The 18,693-nt window shown below is 38.4% G+C and overlaps 1 protein-coding gene across 23 annotated transcripts in view; it reads right to left on the bottom strand.

The window, feature by feature from the left end:
- LOC126921458 (disks large 1 tumor suppressor protein) overlaps window positions 1-18,693 on the bottom strand; it is a 538,419-nt gene that overhangs the window by 269,499 nt on the left and 250,227 nt on the right. For 16 of the 23 annotated variants that reach the window (XM_050733080.1, XM_050733083.1, XM_050733105.1 and 13 more), the window contains exon 3: window positions 11,970-14,331. The exons of the other annotated variants lie outside the window; for them this stretch is intronic. In XM_050733080.1, the coding sequence (XP_050589037.1) occupies window positions 11,970-12,381 (412 nt within the window). In that variant the 5' untranslated portion in view covers window positions 12,382-14,331. The remainder of the gene's footprint in view (window positions 1-11,969; window positions 14,332-18,693) is intronic. 23 annotated transcript variants of the gene reach the window in all.

Here is an 18,693-nt window from a genome sequence, read left to right as displayed (position 1 = left end):
GCTTCCCAAACATTTTTAAAATATCGTTATGCTTTAATACGGTATTAGAGCAGCAAGGCAGCTTCAATACAAAAAAAAAAGAAAAAAAACGATGCATCGAAATAGATATTCAAGACATATACATATTCAAGAACACGGTATTAAAGTATAAAGGCGTAGCAAGCCTAATTTAGTGTCGTTTTATAACACTCTCGATCAGAATAAGTGGCAGATCGTTTTCACACGCGACGCAAGTCGAACCATAGCTGGTGTTATCCAAAATGATCTTGTATGAATTCGCTGTCGTACACAGCAACGTCTAACGAGCTAGTTCGTTGATTAGATTTGTAATTAGTTACAAATAGCTTATTTGTCGCTGGCGGCGTAGAACTGAGGGGAAGTCAAGAAAACGAGAATATTCGTGAGCCTTATGAAGACGAGGAGACACGATAGTCTCTGAGAGAGACACCGGAATTAAAGAGCTGAAGGTAATACATAGAACCAACGCCAGGTGAGCTCTACCAGTACAAAGGATAGATCCGGGAACAAATTGTACAGATGTTTGTGCGTGCACGCTGATGCACACTATTAACTCGGTTAATAGTATAAGGGTAATACTGCTGTCATGCGTTGCGCGTCAGTTGATGCATTTCCTCGCTGATTCATAGAATGATATGATTTCGACAATGTGATAAGATGTGTTTGGAATATGAAATTCAGAAATGATATTTTGCTGAGCGCGTTACGACGAGAAAATGATATGCTGGGTCCTTTATTACTTACTCTTACATTATTATGAAGTATATTGTACGATTGCAATAAATACATAATAATGAGACGCAGTAGATTTTGAGGTGTTGCGGACGATATAGTGATGGTGTGCTGAAATCACAATACCATGCTTCTTTGTTGATTATGCTTCCTATTCTCATATAATAGATTATGTATCAGTTTGAATATATTTATATATTTTTTAGAAATATTAACTCAATAATATTAACTTAATATGTCCTTTTAAGAAATAAAAATTTGTTTTCAAAGCCGAATGGCGCCACAGTGGCGGTATTTAAAACTAGTCTTCAAGTTCAAATCACAAATAATATTTATTGCTTCGATTATTTAGTAATGGCACTAGAAAAATATGCCGATCACAAAGAGTTAATATAGTAACAGATCAAATAGAAATGGATATTAGGAGTGAAAAAATGTTCATGAAAGAGTTATCGTTTGCGATTTAGAATCACAAAGGAATTCACGTAGCATAAATACATATTGCGATCTATATTACGTATACGTTTATGATCCTTACGTTATCTTGGATCGAGTGTATTTCTCCGTCGCGTAAAATATGATCAATTCACAAAGAGTATCGACGAATTTCCGCATGAAATTCGATGTTTTGAACCAGCAACCTTCATAGCCTCGAAAGCTTCGACAATGGGATTCCCTTCGGTACTGGTTTACCGAAGGGAAACGCAACTAATTTCCTGGTAAGCGAAGTGAAACTGATCGAAAACGACGTTCAACGAACGGGTAAATAACGGAATTGAACGGAGGTGATCGAATTTGTTCCTCTTTCCGCGGCAGAGAAAAGAAGAGAAATTGGAAAGCGTTCAACGACTCGATTCTTCGATGCTCGCGATCGACATTTTACGGTTAAAAAAATGTCACCTGCGTTTTTCGTGGTGCAATTTGATTCCTCGTCCCATCATGCCCAACGATACGAGATATCGTGAAATAAAAGTGAAATACGTAGAGTACTCCTACATAGACGGACGCTAAAAATACAACCTTAAAAAAATGTCCATAAAAAGTGCTTGAAAGCCTTCTCTGAAAATATAATTATTCTTTCAAACATAATACTTGTTCAGATATCTTTTTGGAAAAACATTTCACTTCATTTTATTAATAAAATGAATCCTAAGCATTTATTTTATATCATCGGATCCATTATATTGCATTACAATTCCGGTTTAATAAAGATAGATCATATCTATAGAGCTTAATTTGAATTTCAACTTCCATTCCAACATTTCACGAGGATTAGTAAATACAAATTACGTGTGATACTGCCATACTATTTTATCGGAGTAGTAAATTACAGCACTGAACAATTGACATTCGTTTAAGTAGCTATTAAAACTCATGAGGAAAGTGCTTCGACTTCATCAAATAATTACTTAAACAAATAATCAAAGAACGATAAAAAAAGAGAATAACGCGTTTAGAAAATTTGGAAGCTTAGCTTTGACGCGCTTCTTTCTTTGCGATATAGAACGTGTGAGTAATAGATAATTCTCAAGCAGAGCGATTAGTCGTTTTAACGAAAAATTAACGAAAATTGGCATAAAGCTCGCGAAAATGCCTGTTTGTCGATTGAAGGGACATGCTCCGATTGTCGTAACATTGATTCTGCTCACGTTTATCGGATTATGTGGTCCGCATGGCAGACAGGACGAAAAAGGAGCTACACACATAGTACATAGATTCACTTCGCCGATTCTGCGAACACGTTTTACAACACCGGTTATTTAATTACTAAAACGCTAGCGTGGCAACTCTCTCCGGACGCGCAAAAATCTACAATAAAGGCAGCTTCGTTTATTGTCATTCTATTAACCGTTTCACGAAAACTGTCTCGCGATCTAGGGAATATAATAGCCGGTCATTTATCCCGGTTCCCGTCGACAACGTCGTTCCGGTATATCACTTTAATCTCAAAAGCGATCCTATAATATTTCCACCTTGTGCATTGCGTTAATTCTATGGTTTTGCTATTCATCCACTCATCATGAAACCATGTTTTCCTGGTTTATTTCGCGTGTCAACGAAATACGAACGAAGGACGAATATACATTTATCTACGAATGGGATAATTTCGTGACAAGATAATCGCCGCTATAGCGGAAGAATCATGTTGCATTTGCAACCGCTAAACAAAATTGAGCTCTTAAATTGAAAATAGTAAATAGACTGGGGATGTTCGTGCATTTATGGGGAATTTATAGACGCTAGAATAATAATTATAATAAATATTTAGTGAAACAAATTTTTAGATTCCATTCCTTCAGTTGTATTCGTAAAAATATGAATTTATATAAGTATCCACAAAATTAGCTCGTTTATATTGCGCAGTTAAGATATAATCTAAGATATAATCTATAAGATATAATAAGTATAAGATATAATAATAAAGTTATAATCAGTAGAATGTAACATAATGGAATTATCTTGTCAAAGCGATAGCAATAGGTAATGTATTCAACTTTTATATTTATTTATTATTAATAATATTATTTATGGAAAGCTTCTGTGTACAAAATTTATCATTACAAATTATATCTAACATTTGAAATGTTTCTTATTTTCGAGACTAACGAAACGAACCGGACCAGGTAAGAAAGAGTTGAGGTTCGTTATGAAAATTTCTCGCACCAAACTGTGAATTGTTCTTAAAAGATAATAAAATTAATAAAAAGTATTAATAAAAAAGATACGAGCGGGAAATGAACTTAAACGACGTTTGCGCTGGCGAGATATTTCGAAGGGAAAGGGAAATACGAGATGCCTTTAATTCTCAGCGTAGGAATAATTTCGCTTGGCTGGTGGACGTTAATATTTGTCTCTCGTCGCTTCGCTACCTCTTCACCAAAGGGAGGGACTACAGTCTCCTCGTTGACATTTTTCTCCAGGGATAGAGTAGGAAAATGGTGCATACAATTCGTCCACGGCTGTATGAAGAGCGATAACACGTTACTAATTCATTTTTAATCCTTGGCACTTTGTGCGGACCGTTTACTCCGTGCCATAGTGTTACGAACAAAGACCAGCTACGTTTTATACCTTACGCAATTCTACCAAGCTCCCTTCTCATTTTAGGTCTTTCTTTCTTGAGATAGTATTTCGTTATAATTACGTTCAACTGTGTTCAAAATTTATCTTGAAAATTATTCAAAATTATTTTAATAAAACTTTAATTAATTCTAATTTGCGAATATCCAGAAAGGAACTAATTCATTCTACTACTATCGTAGACTCAAAAATTCCACGAATATTATCACCTTTTAGGATTGTGCAACTTTGTTGAACCCATGGAATGTGTCATTTATTAAACTATTTCTATTGTTAGACATGTAAGAATGATTTTTTCAGGCATAGTTTCAAATTACTTGATGTAGATTATCATAAATAAATACATTGTAATTATCGCTTGTAATAAACCTTCTTGTTACCTAATGATGGACAGATTTATACATCTAAAGCTCATAAAAATTGAGAAAACTGTATGCTTTAGCATGCTTGCCAATCATACTTGCCAAATTATTTTTGTTTACAGCAAACGAATAAAGGAAATATTAGCAATCATAGTTCGTAATCCGCGATTTGTATCTGGCTGAACAACGATATCATACTCACTGCAGTTATAGTAGAATGTTAATCATAACTCTGAAATATCAAACTTTGTTGAAAAATGTATCACATCGCGTCCTGGCGATATCCGGTTTCATAAATAAAAATTACATTGCGTGGAACTTTTTGTCCCGTTGTAACACGATCAGAGTTAATTTCACGTAAAGTGCACGATTGCTATACTGGTATGAATTAATGCTATTAGCGAAGCAACACAAGTTAGCTGGAAACAAACGATATTCTATTTAATCGAACACGGAAGAAATACTTCCTATTCTGTGCGATTTCCATTTACGCAAATTACTCTCGCGAGAGACATTCGAAATGATTACTATCAGAAAATCACAATCCAAACCTCCTTCTCCCAACAGAATCCGCGACGTTGACGACAAACAGAGAAGCGTGCGTATTAGCTCTCAAAGATAGTGGCACTCACTTGGAGAATGCACAGACGGTAATTCATTCAAAGGAGCAGAATATCAGCGGGCATTAGCTGTTCGATCGTGAATATGCACCATCTACGTGCTGGCAATTTAGCCAGACTGCTGATAGGCAGACCTGTAGAAGATGAGGTCGCGGTAGTCATCTTCTATCCACTTTCTGAGCGGCGCGTCGGTTCGTGTAACTTGTCGGAAACCGTTGTAAAGGGAATCTGATCGTGTTGGATACGCTTGTTCTCGCAGAAAATCGTTTCGTGGTGCGCGACACGATTGTCCTTGTGTATTGTGCAAATGGTTTCGTGTACGGTGCCAAATAAAACTACCCATCGATTCGTCTTTCTAATCGATGGATCTTTTACTGAGGCGGAAATTTCGTTTGAAATCGTAGGGACAAAGGCCGAGGGAAATCCTGTTTTTGCATCGATACTCCCTTGTTATATTGAGGAGAGATAATAATTTAAATTCAGTGTTTTTAGAAAAAATTGTAAATATTTGTTAACGATTGCTTTTTAACACTAGAATTATATAATTCCGTTTCAAATGATATACAAATAAAGAAACACACGTGAGCGCATCACAGAACGAAATAATTAAATAATTAACTTAAAAATTAACCATTTACTACATTTTTTACTGAAGTTTCTGAAATTTTAGTGCCACAGCACTTAATTGATACTTATTTTATACAATTTTATCAACTCTCTCTACTTTTCGTTTTGGTAAATAATCAGCTCATATTATTATATATTTACTTATAATTCTCAATGAGAATTGACTGTAAAATTCATCCAAATAAAAGAAAAATATTATTATATATTATCATATATTTTGTACGTGTTTAACGTTCACTTCGTTACAAGTAACATTATATCTTTCATAAACGTAAAGACAAAGGGTTTAGAACCTTTCCTTTTCTAGTTCTGGTGTTAAATTTCGAACGAACACGTGATGGTAAATAAGTTATTCTTTCCAGTTTCGCACAATTTTTAACGATCGTTTATCGCGTTACGGGCTGTCCTCAAACGCGAAATATCCGGTGAAAGGTGTCGCACAGTGCGTACCCGAACCACCGATCCCGCATCTTGACATCAATTACCGGTGCATAGTGCGTACCTATGTTTGTTAATGTGCTTTACGTGTACGTTACATTTGTAGTCGACTATTAATTATAACTGTCATTGTCAAAATTCAATTCGCATATTGTAGCGGCGGTATGATACACGGAACAGACCCTAGTCGGTCGGAATTGCAGTTTCTATGCGACACTAACGAGCCGCATTAGGCCGTGCTCTGAGAGTGATCGATCGCGAAGTGATGCACCGAAATGAGAAGAGAGTGGCGCGCGCGTTGCATTGCAAATCGCAATCAGCAGCAGCAATCGGTACCGTTAAAGTGAAAAGAGAAATAGGGAAAAAGATGAGAGAGACACGTACACAGAGGGATAGATAGAGAGCTACGAGTGCATCTACGTTTTGGCCCGTGTAGAATGGGAAGAAACGAAGTCGAGTAATTCCACTAATGTTCCTGTTAGGATCACATCTACGGCTGGCCACGACCCAGATGCGTTTCTGGCATTCTCTTAAACGCAATAATGCATTTCCTGACCGAACTGATGCGGTCGGATCCTTGCATCTCTCATAATGCTGCCATTGTCGAACGAAGAAAGGAAATGCAGCCTGTCGAAATAGACGTGAATTAACGATTCTGTCCTGTTCCTCTCTCCCATGTTCGCCGTAAATTTTCCATCTCCTGGTCCGTGGATTATTACCGAGTCGAAGCTACCGTTCCGCCGTTGAAAGTGATTTCGTCGCCATCGGGTTTGAGACTGAGAATACATCGTAAAATGAAAATATGTGTAATGGCGTTACGACTTACGGCTGTTTGAAGTGTGCCCGCATGCTCGCTATATTGTTCAATAACAGATCGGAAATTAGACTTCTTATAATGCAAATTTTGAAGGTTTTAAAAGTAAAAGAAATCTCAATGAGATTTCGTTTGCCTATTAATATAATAATTGGGCCGGGATTAATTCTAATTGTTTGCATGGAACGTAATACATTATTTCGATCGCTCAACGACATTTGCTTGTTCATGTTGTCCATTGCTGTTTATCGGGCAAATAAATAAGGATCGTCGGGAAAAGTTGACGAAAGAAGTTCCGAAAGTTCCTTCGAACGAATGTCAAAGCGATGGAAACAAACTGTTCTTGTTGTTCCTATGTTATTATACGAAATTGTAATCCTTTCAAAAAGTTGTTTCCGTTGCTTTCCTTCGGCGGTGAACAAAGAAAATACTCGCGAACGATTATGTATGGTCCCGTGCCGCTTGGAAAACATGCGAGTAGAAGCTGAAGGATCACTTCTGTAAATTGCGACTCTTGAAACAACAAGCAACTGAGGAAAACAACCATTATCGTTGAAATATTCCATTCGAGTTGAAGCAATTGGCTCGGAACAAAGAATATTAAAAATTCATTATGGTTTGTTCGGTACTTTTCGAGTCATTATTTTAAATTGCTATTTCATCGGAAATTCCAGAATCTGATAATATAAACTATTACAAATTTTCTTCATTCTATCTCCACTCTTTGATACTAAGAATCTCTATTTAGGTTCATAATTAGTGTTCATATAAGTATAGGTATGCAGCAGGTACTACTCTATACGAGTATACTATAGTTATACAGTACTGTTGGCATGTGGATTACGATTAATTTGATGTGCCAGCAAAACGTACATAAGTACAGGCAATTAGTGGGATTTCGCTGTAGAACTTTAACGCGGCGTTTTGTTCCTTTCCTCTCCAAGCGGTTTCTCAACCTCTAAATTTCCCGCAGTTTCCGGCTTAATTTATATCGCTCGTTAACCGTATACCGGTATGTGGAGAAAAATGCACGGCGAATACGTGACTGTAAAACAAAACGAACAAGAACAGGCGTATAACACGACAAAGAAAACAGATTTGTTTGGAAGGGAAGATAGGAGGAAGCAAAAGGAGAAATAAACGCAAGGAAGCTAAGGCAGCCGGAAGAAAATTTCATAATAAAGCGACTTTACCTCGAGTACGTTGCTGTTTCAGATTAAAATTTCTTGTTGCGTGTACTGGTTCTTCTCTTTCGAGTTTAATGAGATCCGGGATAACATTATTCTGTCGGTACGCCAGCTGTTGCTTGCAAATTAAGCTTCAAGCAATTTCATATTTCCGAACGAGAACCTTTGTCTTCATTTTATTTTATTTCTTTTTCGAATTTTATTTTTAATTATCGTTATTATCCAAGAGTATTGGTAGAGTATTCGGTCTCGTCTTTAAGTAAGGCAATTAACCGAAGCTTTAATTTGTTCGCAGTAAACGAATAATAACAATAATTATGCAGTATAAATGACGACTAGCTTCCGAAAACATAAATCTAAACTATAAAAACGGTAAGGGTTTTTCAAATTATAACAGCCGTTAAAATTAAAAGGAAGATTGGATAAGATAATCCCACAAAACATGATGTTTTCTCAATGTATTGCTGGTGTTTAAGTAGTCGCAACAATTCCCTAATTCATTTCGCCTGGACATTTCCACTTTTCGAAGGAAATCCGTTATAGAAATATAGAGACGAACGTGTGCGCCCGGTCTGGCGCTGATAAAGATAAAAAGATGATTAAAAAAGAAGATGCATTTTATGAGGGTCGGTTCAAATCGTTGTAAATATATCTTATGCAGAAAGATGAGAGATATTCGCGTTAATGTGCGCATGGAAAGCTTCTTCTTTCTCTCTTGCTCTGTCTGTTATTTCCGTTTTTTTTAAACTTCTCTCCGGTGCACGAAATGGTTTCCTTTCGTAGCCGGTGTAAATTAACATCGGACCTGCTTTTGGCGTCCACTACTTTTCGTTTCCTTTTTTTCTTCCTCTGCCATTCCTCTCGTAGGCGAATCAGGATAACGAGGTTTCCACCTGTGAACCCCGTTTTCATTCGCTAAGTACTCCACGCCAGCTCGTTATCGAATGATACCGAATAATAAATAATTAAAAACAGATGGTATGCCGAGCTACGCGTTCGTTATCGCTTGAAATTGCGGACTTTTCAAAAGACCGGCTCGTAATTCGCGCGTAACAATCGAATCGTGCCTGCGCCGCGACTCGATAATTGATTTTCGAATATTCCAGACTTGTGCGAATAAATGACTCGTTAGTTAATCAATTTTCGGTACTAATACGCGAGACTCGGTTATAATTCCACCTAATCTAATTTTACGTGATAGCGTCGAAACGTACGACCGCTTTATTTTGCCAAATTAGCCATATTTTAATGTCACGTTGATTAACACCAATCGAAATTTCGAGTAACTCGTCATAACTCTTCCATATGCTGAAATTGAGGATTTAATAACATCTAGTTTTCCACGATTTTAAAGCACTCCACTGTAATTCTCTGGTAATGCAGAAGCTTTTTTGTTATGTTTATCAAAACTTTTCGATCGAAGTTTCCTAGGATACCGTTGATTAAACATCTTAGCTTCTTGTTCTAATTTTACTGCCGAAAGTTTACAGCGTTTCTTCATTGGCTTTCCACGCCGATGCATGGTTTCAATGATGAATTTTGTTGAAAGGAACTCGCAAAGTAACCTAGACGTCGGCAATCGATATTTCGGATCAAATTTTATGAATCCGCAAAACATAAAATTAAATATATACTATTACTTGATGACATGATTAACGAGACCTTCGACTTTTTCTCGATATCCAGTCGGCAAAGATAAAAGCAATTCCTTTTTTCTCAGCGCACCACAAATATTCTAACTCACGGAACTTCCAGCCTCGATCCTCCGCCCTTCCTCTTTCCCTTTTCTTTTTATTCGTCTCTTGCCCATAGTCTCGCGAGGAAAGTCGGCTCTCACAGGCAGATAATAAACTGGAAACAATACGACAAGCGACGTTCCTGCGCGACACGAACATGCTTTCAGCTTTAAAGCGCGATACCACCGAGTCGCCACTCGCCCTGCCGCGAAGAATACTATTTCATAACTGGGTCGAGTAAGTAGATGGACCATGAATACATGCTGGATACCGGATAAAAGGGTGCGTCGGAGAAAAGGGACGATTCGAGTAGAACGGCTTCCCAGTTTCTTTTTACTTCCTTTAAAATCGTTGAAAAGGAACTTACAGTTCGACCGATGGTCAACATCTCCTACTCTCCAGTGGAGATTCGTTATAAACCGTAAGTTCCAATGTTCGATCGAATTAAAAAATTTACTACGTATATTATTGCGTTGTTCTCTGAAGCAGATAGAATGTTATATTCGAAATATCGTATAATTCTCGTATTCGAATGAGACAATTATCTCCCTGCCAGGCCAATTATTTCCAGATGTACAGCGAATTAACTTCCCCTAATTGATATTCGACGAACATTTGCCGCAAATTACGTATATTTCTGTCATGAACGAGGACGCGGCCGCCTCTGCCGAACTTTGCTTGGTTGATCTTTAATGCGAATTCGTCTCGGTGATACAATGCTATTCACACGTTAGCGTCGGAAACGGAGGTAAGAGAATGGTTATCTATGAAACAGATGCTCTCCTGTTGCCAGAGAAACAATGGGGATGCTTGACAAAGACGGCAACAAACTCGACAACTCGTAGCGTCACGATGTAGCAGTGTCCAACAGATGAGGAACACCGATAAAATACGATTCGTTGGGGAACACTTTGACGTGTAACGCTTTTATAGCGCGTCAATAATGCCTGAAAACCAACCTGACTCGTTCATCTTTGTTCGATAGAAACAATGCGAATTCCTAACGTCATTAGGAATGAATTTATTAAAGTCTGAAAAAATCACTTTTGTTTTAAAATCTCATTTATAAATATCATAAATTGAAGTGATTTTAAGATTTTTTGCATTTCTGATTAAATGAATTAAACACAATGAAATAATAATAATATCTTAACTATCGAACAATCACTTCAACGTTCTCTTCGAATGGAACAAATTTAGAAGAAGAAACTCAAGTTCAGGTAGCCATTTCTTTCAATGTATTAGAGTAACGCGATAGAATGGGCAATGGGCATACTACGTATACATGTGAAGGAAAGAAAGGCAAGGGGAGAAAGAAGGTTACGCGACGTTTTGCGTAACGTTATTAATAATTGAGTTTGAAACTCCTATTTTCAGCAAAATTGAACCAACGCGACGCAGCGTTTCCGTGGAGGAAAGCCACTCTACGAGCGACTTTTTTTATAGGCAAATAAAAGTTCTGTCTTTCTTTGTTCCTCCACGCCATCCATGTAAACGACCTACTTTGATTTTGGTTACCCGTAGCACACACGGGACGGAAGCCCCGCTGCGCTGCGCCTCGTAAATTCGAAAACTTCTTCCGAGTATCCGGCCTGCTAACGTTCTTCGATTCTTTAACAATATGACCCTGGCATATTGCAAAAGTAGCGGTGAACTTCTTAAAGTGTTCCCCGGGAAATCATAATCGTTCTTCCGAACTACGGCATGAGATTAGGATGAAGCATTACGGGCGGCGGACAGATTATCAGCGTTATTTTTCACAGAGGTCGGAAACTGCAAAAGATCGTGGCAAATATTTAACGTATAAAAACCTTCATAACATTAAAACAAGTGCAAGTTATGCTTATCCATTATTTCATTCTATATCCGTTTAATCTCAATTTCATAGGCAGCAAAGAAACCGCGTCCATAGAAAAACGGCATGCCTGATAAAAATTAAATAAAGCTTGCGAGATAGATATTTTTTCCGGTCTGTTCGATCAAAACAAATTTTTATATAATTTCGTACATAACCTCGGAGAAGTATTCGAATACTTGTGAACGCCTTTTATAAATATAATTTGTGTTATAAATATTTTGAAATTTTATTGGCGATGTAATGGGACCCGACTATCAGGATTATATAATACACATAATATATATACCTGAAGGTGTACGATGATAAGTATTCAAATACTTTCGTGAACTACTGTAGGTATGTACGTACAACATGCACGATATTTAAAACTCTCTCAAAAACATTCATAAATATTAAAAAAAGCGAGAAAAAGAAGAAAAGAATTTGCAAGGAATTCATTCGAAACTACGTAAAGGCTATCGTTGGAAGCAGACATCGAGAGACGAACGAATACTACCTTCTTTCGCTTGCACGAATCCGTGCACCTCGCAGTAACTTCCGGCGGAACCGACGGCGCCAGGCGTGTCCAAAGTGAACAGTGTATTTGCCGACGAGCTGACCGCATCGTCGGGGGTCTGCAGTAGACTGGTAGTCTGCGACAGTGTGCGTTGCTGGTGATGGGAATGATGATGGAGATGATGGTGTTGCTGTTGCTGCTGCAGCTGTTGTTGTTGTTGTTGTTGCTGTTGCTGGGCCGCCAGGATCTCTTCGTGCCGACATTTCGAGCAACGACGCATCTCCGAGCGGACACGCAACAGCCAGACCATGCCGAACAGTGCCATAGCAATCTCAAGTCCCGGTGACCTCGATGGGTGCTTCATGCTCGCTGAGTCAAGGTCATCGAGGCTCCAGTAGCCAACGCGATGCATAGCACTGAAATCTTTGCGAACGACGTCTCCTTTTCTTTCCTAACCGCGACTACACAGCTTGATCGCTGGAATGATTGTTGCTTCTCTAGATACGTAACGTGGTTTTTACCCTGTTTAGACTTTTAATTGTCTTTTCTTTTCTTTTTTTTCTTTTTTTCTAGGTAAATTCGGATTTTTATTTGGAAGTTCGTTTTAAAGACACGCAAGTTGTTGTTTTTTTAAGTAATGTTGTTCAGAAAATTTAATTAAGTTTGGAAAGCTTTAGCTAGGCAGTTTGGTTTTCTTTTTAGCTATTTTGTTCCCTCGATTATACTTTGTGGATTTGTGTTTAATAAAGATTTTGTTTGTATATGTTCTCAAATTTGAAATATTTTTTACATCATTGACATCACGCTTTTCACGTCATTTCTTGTGAATTTAGATAACAATATTATCAGAATTTATGTTTCTTACTTCGTTCCTTTTCGAAAGAAACCTCCCCGCTGGTTCCTTCTTCAGGCATGAATTCCTCCGCCTATACAACCGATCGTTCGATTCCAATTTTTAGTTCGTCACAGTCGCGCTCGCATCGAGATTTGTCTCGCCGTTAATGGAACCTATCCGCCATAAATTCTTCGTCGATCTACCTCCATTCTTCTTTGGATTACCCAAGTATTGAAGTAATCCTACTTCACCTCCATTTCAACAAGCTGGCTGATGTGCTTCATCGATTCGATTCCTAACCGGTCGCTTCAGCAAGTGCGAACACGGTCATTCCTCGAATTCGTTCAAATCGGAGATCCCGTGTGTCAAATCCTCCGGCTGCTTTCCACATCTTTCACTGACAGTGGGAACGCGCGACATTCGTCAGGATTATGATTTTGGCGGCAAGTTCGGAACGTGCGAACTGCGGATTACGAACTACCAAAGAACGCGCCGTTGCTACAGTTGCGCTTCACGCCGATAGGACGAACAAAAAAAAATTCATAGAATTTTTCAGACACTCGTTTCCATACAGTGATTCAACATTCTCGAGGCTACATGACAAAATGGAAGGCACGATTGTTGGGAACGTAACGATCGACGACTTCAGGAATATCCAGATTTCTTCAGAATGTTTCTTCTCGTATGTTTTAATTTCCCACGATCACACCGCGTTCGTTAACATTTCAACGACGTAGCAAAAAAATTGTTAGGCCAGTCGAGGGCGACGTATCCGCGTGATACGTTGTGATTAACATTAATGGCCAATGAAACCTCGATCGTAGTCAGTGATACTGCACGAGTCACTTTGTCGTTTCCTGGTAAATGATTACGGCTAATGAAGCCAGCTTATGGACATACTGCCAGTTACTGTTGGTCCCGATGAACGACACACTTAGAAAAGTAGAAAAGATTCGTTCGTGATCCACGCTGACTATGGAACACTCTCGTGAAAGTTTTTAGCAAGCAAGCCGGGAGAAGTATCGTCGTTGCTCCATTCACCAACTTTTCCATTTGCCCTATCGCTGCGGAGCAAGTTGCAACGAGCTGGGCTGGCCAACACCGTTCGTGTCTCCCAGCCGCTTCAACTTCTGCGTCTGTTTTCTCGCCGCGATTCTCTGTGGTCCATCGAACTGCGCGAGGCTGACGTCTTTCCGAATGCAGCCCTCTGGAACGAGGACCCGCTCCCATTGAGACGGCACTTCCGGTCAGCGTGTTCGTTTCACTTGCTACGCACGGCTGAATCGGCTCCTTTCGGGTACACAGAGTTGGATCTTGATTCTCGATGATAACGTGGTTTCACTGAACGCTACAAACCGTTTCCAAGAAGCTTTAGCTCCACGTCGAAGTTACTGGACGGGAAGGTTCGATAAGTGTCCGGGATTTCTTTTATCCGAATAACCAGACCTTGTCGATCCCACGCTTTTTCCTCTTTCTTACATTGAATTCTATTACGGGGCTTCAGAAGCGTCCCTTTCTTACGCTGGCCTGCAAAAGTTATACGAACGATGCCACCAAGCCTGGACGAGATTCTACTGGCAAAAGGAAACACACTCGAACAGGATCGGCGTCTTTCCTTTCCCCCTTTTTTTGTAGTTATCTTTGCCTTCCCTATTTTTTTTTCTTTCTTTTTATTTTCTGTCGAGCTTCTGATGCTGCGACGAGGAGGATCCTTCAGACGACGCGGTTGCCGTGTCTAATAGCCCTGCGTTTGATACAGCGAAATGAGATCCCCGAGTTCACGGAAATGTAAGTTCGATTTGTTTCGTTAAAAGGAGAATATTCCGGTATCTCTGGTTCTATTCCAGCCGCGATACACCAATTGATTTTATTGCTCGTGTTTCATTGCTTCTATCAGAAAGTATACACTGGACCGCAAAATTATTTAGACAGTTACCATAGAAAACATTTATGTTTATAAAACATTTTGGAAATTCAGTAATATTGTAATGCGGTACGACTGTCGTGATTATATTGGAGAAATTTAAAACCAATACAAAAATGTATCTATGAAGAAATTACGAGATATTTAACGCAAACGTACATTTAGCAAAACATTAATATACAGCATGAGGAGCTATCTTACTGGTAATAAGTAAGTATGGTTCTGGTAATAAATACGGTTTTATCACTTTCATAACTGTGCTAATGTTTCGCATAATACACGCAATACATTCATAAAAGGTGTCTATAAGCGTTTAAAATCTTTTATGAGCATATCGACATGGAGCTAGTATTTTATATTAAAGTACGAAGCAGATGTGATAACAAATATCGTTGTTGTTTCACGATGCTTTCATGCGATTCTATCGTATAATTTAACTATCTCCGTCGATGTAACGCTATAGATTTTACACATATATTTCGTTTTTCTGCAAGTCACGAAAGTCTTTCGCTGAGAAATTTTCGAAGCTATTCGATTGTATCATTAAGGTTCCGTGACGGCGTGTCCTTGTTGATCGCGAAACAAGGTTTGATCGAAAGTAAATTACTCGACGCGTTTTGCAACGCGAAGAACAAACGCGACAAACTCTGAGTTCTGGAATATGAAACAGAGCTGTAGAGGGATTTTATGGATTGACTCGAGCGTCGAGGAACCTTGGAAAGCAGAAGAGACGGAGTTGTAAATTATGACAGGCGTCTCGACAAACGGCGCAGTGGAAAACACTTGTATGTTCTTCGAGTACTGACTGCTGGCACTCCTTGTCACCGCGACGAGCAAGATGCTCGTATCTGTCACGTACAAGTAACAATTAAAACTTGAATCTTCGGCTCACGGGGTTGCTTGTTAACGATGATTCTCCGTTTTTGAATGGCAAGTCGAGTTACCGATAAATTTTTGCGTATTGGGCTTTTTAATGATACGAATGAAGCAGAAAGAGATTGCAGTTTTTTCTGGAATGTGAACGACAGTTTTAACAAGCTCGCTTCGAGTACAATATCTGATCTTGAAGTTAAAATTCGAATTAGATTCTAGTATTGGATGGTATTCTAAACTTGAAATTCAGTATCATTCTAACCTTTAGTACTCTCAGAATGTTTTGATACGAGTGATGTTTTTTGGAACCAGAAATCATATATTGGAGAGGAAAAGATTTATTTATATAGATCAACCTTTTCATTTCTTCTATTTTTGGCAAAAACAAAGCAAAATGACAGTTTATATAGAGGAATGTTAACACGAACTCTATTTTCCCCTATACAAAAGAGAGAATAATAGATTTTTGATATAAAATAAATCGTATTAGATGATATAGCGATCTCGATAGATATTTCAAACTATAGAAACAAATCCTTTCAATTTTCTTCTTATCGGATAAATCACGAACGATCATAAAAACTGGCACAAGTTCGTTCAAAGAAATAATTAATCGAGGATGAAGAAAAATACGCCGGAATAGGTGTCGATATAATGGCTAGTTAATACTCGATGAAGGCATATCCTTTGCGACCGTTCAATTGACGTTCCGTGGCTCTTTGTCTGCTCGCAGCCGCCATCAAATGCATCGTGCGCGGATAAATAAACCGCGAACGAACGCGATTATAACGGGGTAGAAATAATGCAGTTGCCTGCACCCGTCACGCCGGTGCAGTAAATCACTGAGCGATCGCGAGTACGAAATAATGCATCGGGGACGTGAATGGACGTTAGAGGTCGGGGAATCATCCAGACAAACTACCATTGCGATGAACAATACGATTGAAACGCTCTCTGATACGCGACTGCTGGCCACTGATGCCCCTAGTGCTCGCCTATCATCGCCTCTTCTCCTCGCAATAATACGTTTCACATCTGATTTATATTTAAGTGTATAGTGATAGCAATTAAAAAGTATTCAGATGAATATTCTATAGGGATCAGTACAGATGGTTATGACATAGCTCATGAGAAAAGGTTAACTTAAGAATATAAGAATATAACTTACTGTTAGATAGATAGAGATAGATAGAGAAAAGTGGGAGGGAGAATGTAATTCATTATTTGTTTAAATGTAGAATATTGTGAATTTCGTTGGCCGAGAGTCAAGAAATTAAATTCTAATATAATTCGAATCATCGTCTATTACTTCCATCACTTCTTATAACTACTTTCATTTAGAGCCAACCACCAGAAATACTATTAATTTTTCTATGGAGAAGTTTTTACAGACGATAGGTGAATTAAGTAGAACGTATAGAGAATACTATATAAAAGACTGAAAATCATAGCGATGTAGGTTAAAATATAGAAATTTTTAATTTGGTCAAGTATTTCAACTTTTAAAAGTATCATTTCTTTAATTTCTTAATTAGAACTAAGTTATAATATTATTCTGTGCCACAATTCATTTTCGCGACTTGAAAAGGTATAAGGAATATTTTATAATAATAAACCCATGCTATTTCGTAGTGTATACTATGATTTTTAACTGTGTAGTATACAGGTACTATACTATGTATACTCTGTATATAGTGTAGTATCGTAAGGAAAAAGCCTGATTAGAAATCGATCAAAACAATGTCGTCTGTCCTTCGGTTGTTAGTTTACATAGGGAAAAATGCCTATGTGACTAAAGTCGCCTAGTCCTTGCTGAGCGTTAACAGGATGGGATTAGAGAGAGGAAAAAATAACGCTAATGGAGGGGAACGATTTGAATTCAAAGAGTTGTTGATCGAGAAGTGAGAATGAGTCAAAGGTCAGAGTAAATCGAGGAGTTGAAGAGTAAAGTTGTTAGCGTTGTCGTGTTGCGAGAGTTGTTAGAGTTGTTGAGAGATTGAGTGGTTAGCGTTGTGGAGTTGCGTGAGTTACTAGCGTAGCTGAAAGATTGAGTTGTTAGCGTTGTCCAGTTGCGAGAGTGGTCGAATTAAAGTAAGATTGGTACACTTAGTTCAAATTAAACAACCATCGTTTTCTGTCTAATTAATCTAACTAATATCTGTATAATCTATTCATTGTAAATAAACTATAAATTCTAAATAGTATCAGGGAAAAATCTTATACCTAAAATTACCCGATATTACAATAGTTTCGCTTCATTCTACAATTATACAGAGAGATAAAATTAAATATGTAGCATTTAAAAATTATAAAAATGTCATTACCACTACAGCATTGAAATTCCTGTTTCTGCGGAGCTGGTTTTATTCAGACAAGTTAAAAATTCTCCTCCTACCTCTGTAAATTATAATGATCCTCGCGAAGCAACAAGACCGTCTGTGTTTCTTAATCGGTACGGAACGAAGTTGCGTGTAGTGTTTGTACGAAGTTCAGGGGTGAAATTAGCGGAAAACCAGGCTGAGACTGAGACGGAACGAGCGCGTTGCATTCAGCGCAATTAAACGCGACGCGGGGTCCGTTCCGCAGCCGAGTTGTTTCGCGCAATTGTACGCAGAGCGATCCGGCGCGGCGTGCACACGTAGGTTACATGGCCGGAATTTATTTTGATTCTGCGCGGCGCAAAGTATCCGAGACTTCGTCCACGATGCATGAAAATTTATGATATTCTCGTTCGTTTGTTCGTCCGGCCGTTCACGCGAGAAATTTATTCGACGCACGTTATTTAAAAACGCGGCTCAACGGCACGGAACGGCACGACTCTCGTGTGTGTCGGCCGTAAAAAAAAAAGGATATTAAAATATTATCGCGGATTCGCGTCCGTGTCATCGTATATTTCGTCGGGAGAAGGCGCGTGGAAGAGCTACAGCGATCCAGAGGAAAAATATGAAAATCCGTGATAAATCGATACGCGCGGAAAAACGCGTTGTTTTCTATATGATTAACGAAAAACATTTTTTCCGTTCATTGGAATTAGAATCAGTTGGGATCTGAGATTACCTCATATTTGTATATAAAAGTTCATAAATACATAA

This window comes from Bombus affinis, chromosome 10 (genome assembly GCF_024516045.1).
Source record: "Bombus affinis isolate iyBomAffi1 chromosome 10, iyBomAffi1.2, whole genome shotgun sequence".
Classification (NCBI taxonomy): Eukaryota; Metazoa; Arthropoda; class Insecta; order Hymenoptera; family Apidae; genus Bombus; species Bombus affinis.
The sequence above is the reverse complement of the archived record's forward strand: the minus strand, read 5'-3'. Positions and strand labels throughout refer to the sequence as shown.